Source organism: Anopheles cruzii, chromosome 3 (genome assembly GCF_943734635.1).
Source record: "Anopheles cruzii chromosome 3, idAnoCruzAS_RS32_06, whole genome shotgun sequence".
In the NCBI taxonomy this organism is placed as follows: Eukaryota; Metazoa; Arthropoda; class Insecta; order Diptera; family Culicidae; genus Anopheles; species Anopheles cruzii.
In genome coordinates, this window is record NC_069145.1 from 60,477,243 (window position 1) to 60,479,033 (window position 1,791).

The 1,791-nt window shown below is 57.1% G+C and overlaps 1 protein-coding gene across 1 annotated transcript in view; it reads right to left on the bottom strand.

Moving 5' to 3' along the window:
• Positions 1-659: 659 nt before the first annotated feature.
• The window catches only part of LOC128274702 (Krueppel homolog 1), a 7,672-nt gene continuing 6,540 nt past the window's right edge, over positions 660-1,791 (bottom strand). Inside the window, exons 3-4 of the mRNA XM_053012985.1 lie at positions 1,230-1,791; positions 660-1,162 (exon numbers count right to left, since the gene is read on the bottom strand). The exon at positions 1,230-1,791 is cut by the window's right edge and continues 426 nt beyond it. Coding sequence (XP_052868945.1) covers positions 673-1,162; positions 1,230-1,791 — 1,052 coding nt within the window. The 3' untranslated portion in view covers positions 660-672. The remainder of the gene's footprint in view (positions 1,163-1,229) is intronic.

Below are 1,791 nucleotides of genomic sequence, written 5' to 3' on the forward strand. Positions count from 1 at the left end.
CTCTCCGAGCTGCTCCTCAGCCGATCGAGCCGACCTCTCATATTACAACACACACCACCGCCACCGCGTCTCTTAGCCCCAGCCGCACTCCATAAGTATTCGCTTTTGTTTAGCAAAAAACATTTGACAATGATCAACAGTCTTAAACGATTCCTCCGCAAACTCCGCGGTCTCCGTGTCGCGTGGCGCGCGGAAAGGTCCACACACCCCACACACGCCCTCCCTCTTCCTTTCTCTCTCACCGTCTCCAATCCCAGACTTTCTAACGCGCAGAGCAATGAGAGCGCGCTGTGGGATCACGAGAGGAGCTCAGCTTCGTCGTGCTGACGTCGGAACGATCCGGGCGATTAATGCGTCACTAATGATACTAATAATATTACTCAGAAGAAATAATTACGACAGTAAATGTTGCAGTTTGTTTGCATTTGCATATAAATTATCATCGCCAGGCTCGTCAGTGTTTCTTCTTGGGGGGGGACCTGCTACTGATTAGCCTAGCCCGTGTGAGGCAGTCTTGTTGTTTTTTTTTGTTTCGGTTCCGTTTCTTTTCCGGTTATGTGCTTCGTGGCGGGGTATGTGACGTGACGCGAGTGTGGCTTGAAGGTTGGGGTCTGACCACCCTCCATAAAATACACATAAATAAGGGATCGTCACCGGGTTCGTCGCTCGACTCTACGATGACTTGTTGGCGTACTGGATGACGGAGCTCATCCGAATGACGGATGGGGCCACCGTTTGTGGTGGTGGTGGTGGTGATGATGGCGTCACCTCACACGGCTGATAATGCTGCTGCTGTTGCTGCTGTTGTTGTTGATGAAGGAAAAGCTGAGGTTGTTGGGCGGAATGAAGTGGTTGCTGCTGCTGCAGATGGCTAACGGCGGCGTTACAGTCGGTGACCTGCTGAGGTTGGGTGGTGTGGTTCTGGCGCTGTTCGGGGACAACGAGCGCGGGTACTTTCGGGGCCGCGACCTGGCTGTCCTTAAAGTAGAGCTTTCGCTTGCGCGGCGGCAGCGTGTTGTTGTCCCGATCGGCCATTAATACTGAATCGGATTCGGGCGACGACGAGCGATCGGGAGATTCCGGTGAGGAGCGGGGCGGCGTCAGCAGGTTCTCCGTGCCGGCGATGGCGGCCTCCACCTGCCGCACGATATCGCTCGATGACCTACGGGGGGAGGGAAACACGGGAGGTTAGCGCCGAGCGGACCGTGAATCGGAGAGCTCTAACTTACCGGAAGTCGGTGACCTGGGAAGCGGGTGCAAAGTACCCGTGATGCTTCATGATGCCCATCGGTTCGTAAGGGAACGGGCTGCTGGTGGCTGTGGAGGTTGCGACCGTTGCCGGCTCCTGCATTGAGGACGACGGTGGCGGAGTGATCCTCGTGATCGACAGTGAGGTCGATCGTTGGACCGACGGTGACAGCGAGCGCTGCAGTTTCACCTCCACCGACGACAGGCCGTTCTCGACCGCGGCGGCGATCGAGGCGGCAGCCAGCAGGGCAGGATCAACACCACCCAACGACGCTCCATAAGTCTGCTGGATTGGGATGCTGGGACGCTGTTCCACCGCACCGAAGACCGGTTCCTGATGATCCCGGGCCCGTCTGCCATCGTACGCCACCAGGATGCGATCGGAATATTTACTCTCCCGTTGTTCCTCCTCGTCCTCCTCATCGTCGTCCTCTTCATCCTCGTCTTCCTCCTCGTGCCGCACTTCCGCTGCAGGACGCCCGCCAGCTGGTTCATCGCACGAACCGTTGCTTTCCGGTTCCTCGGCACTGGACGAGTACTCGA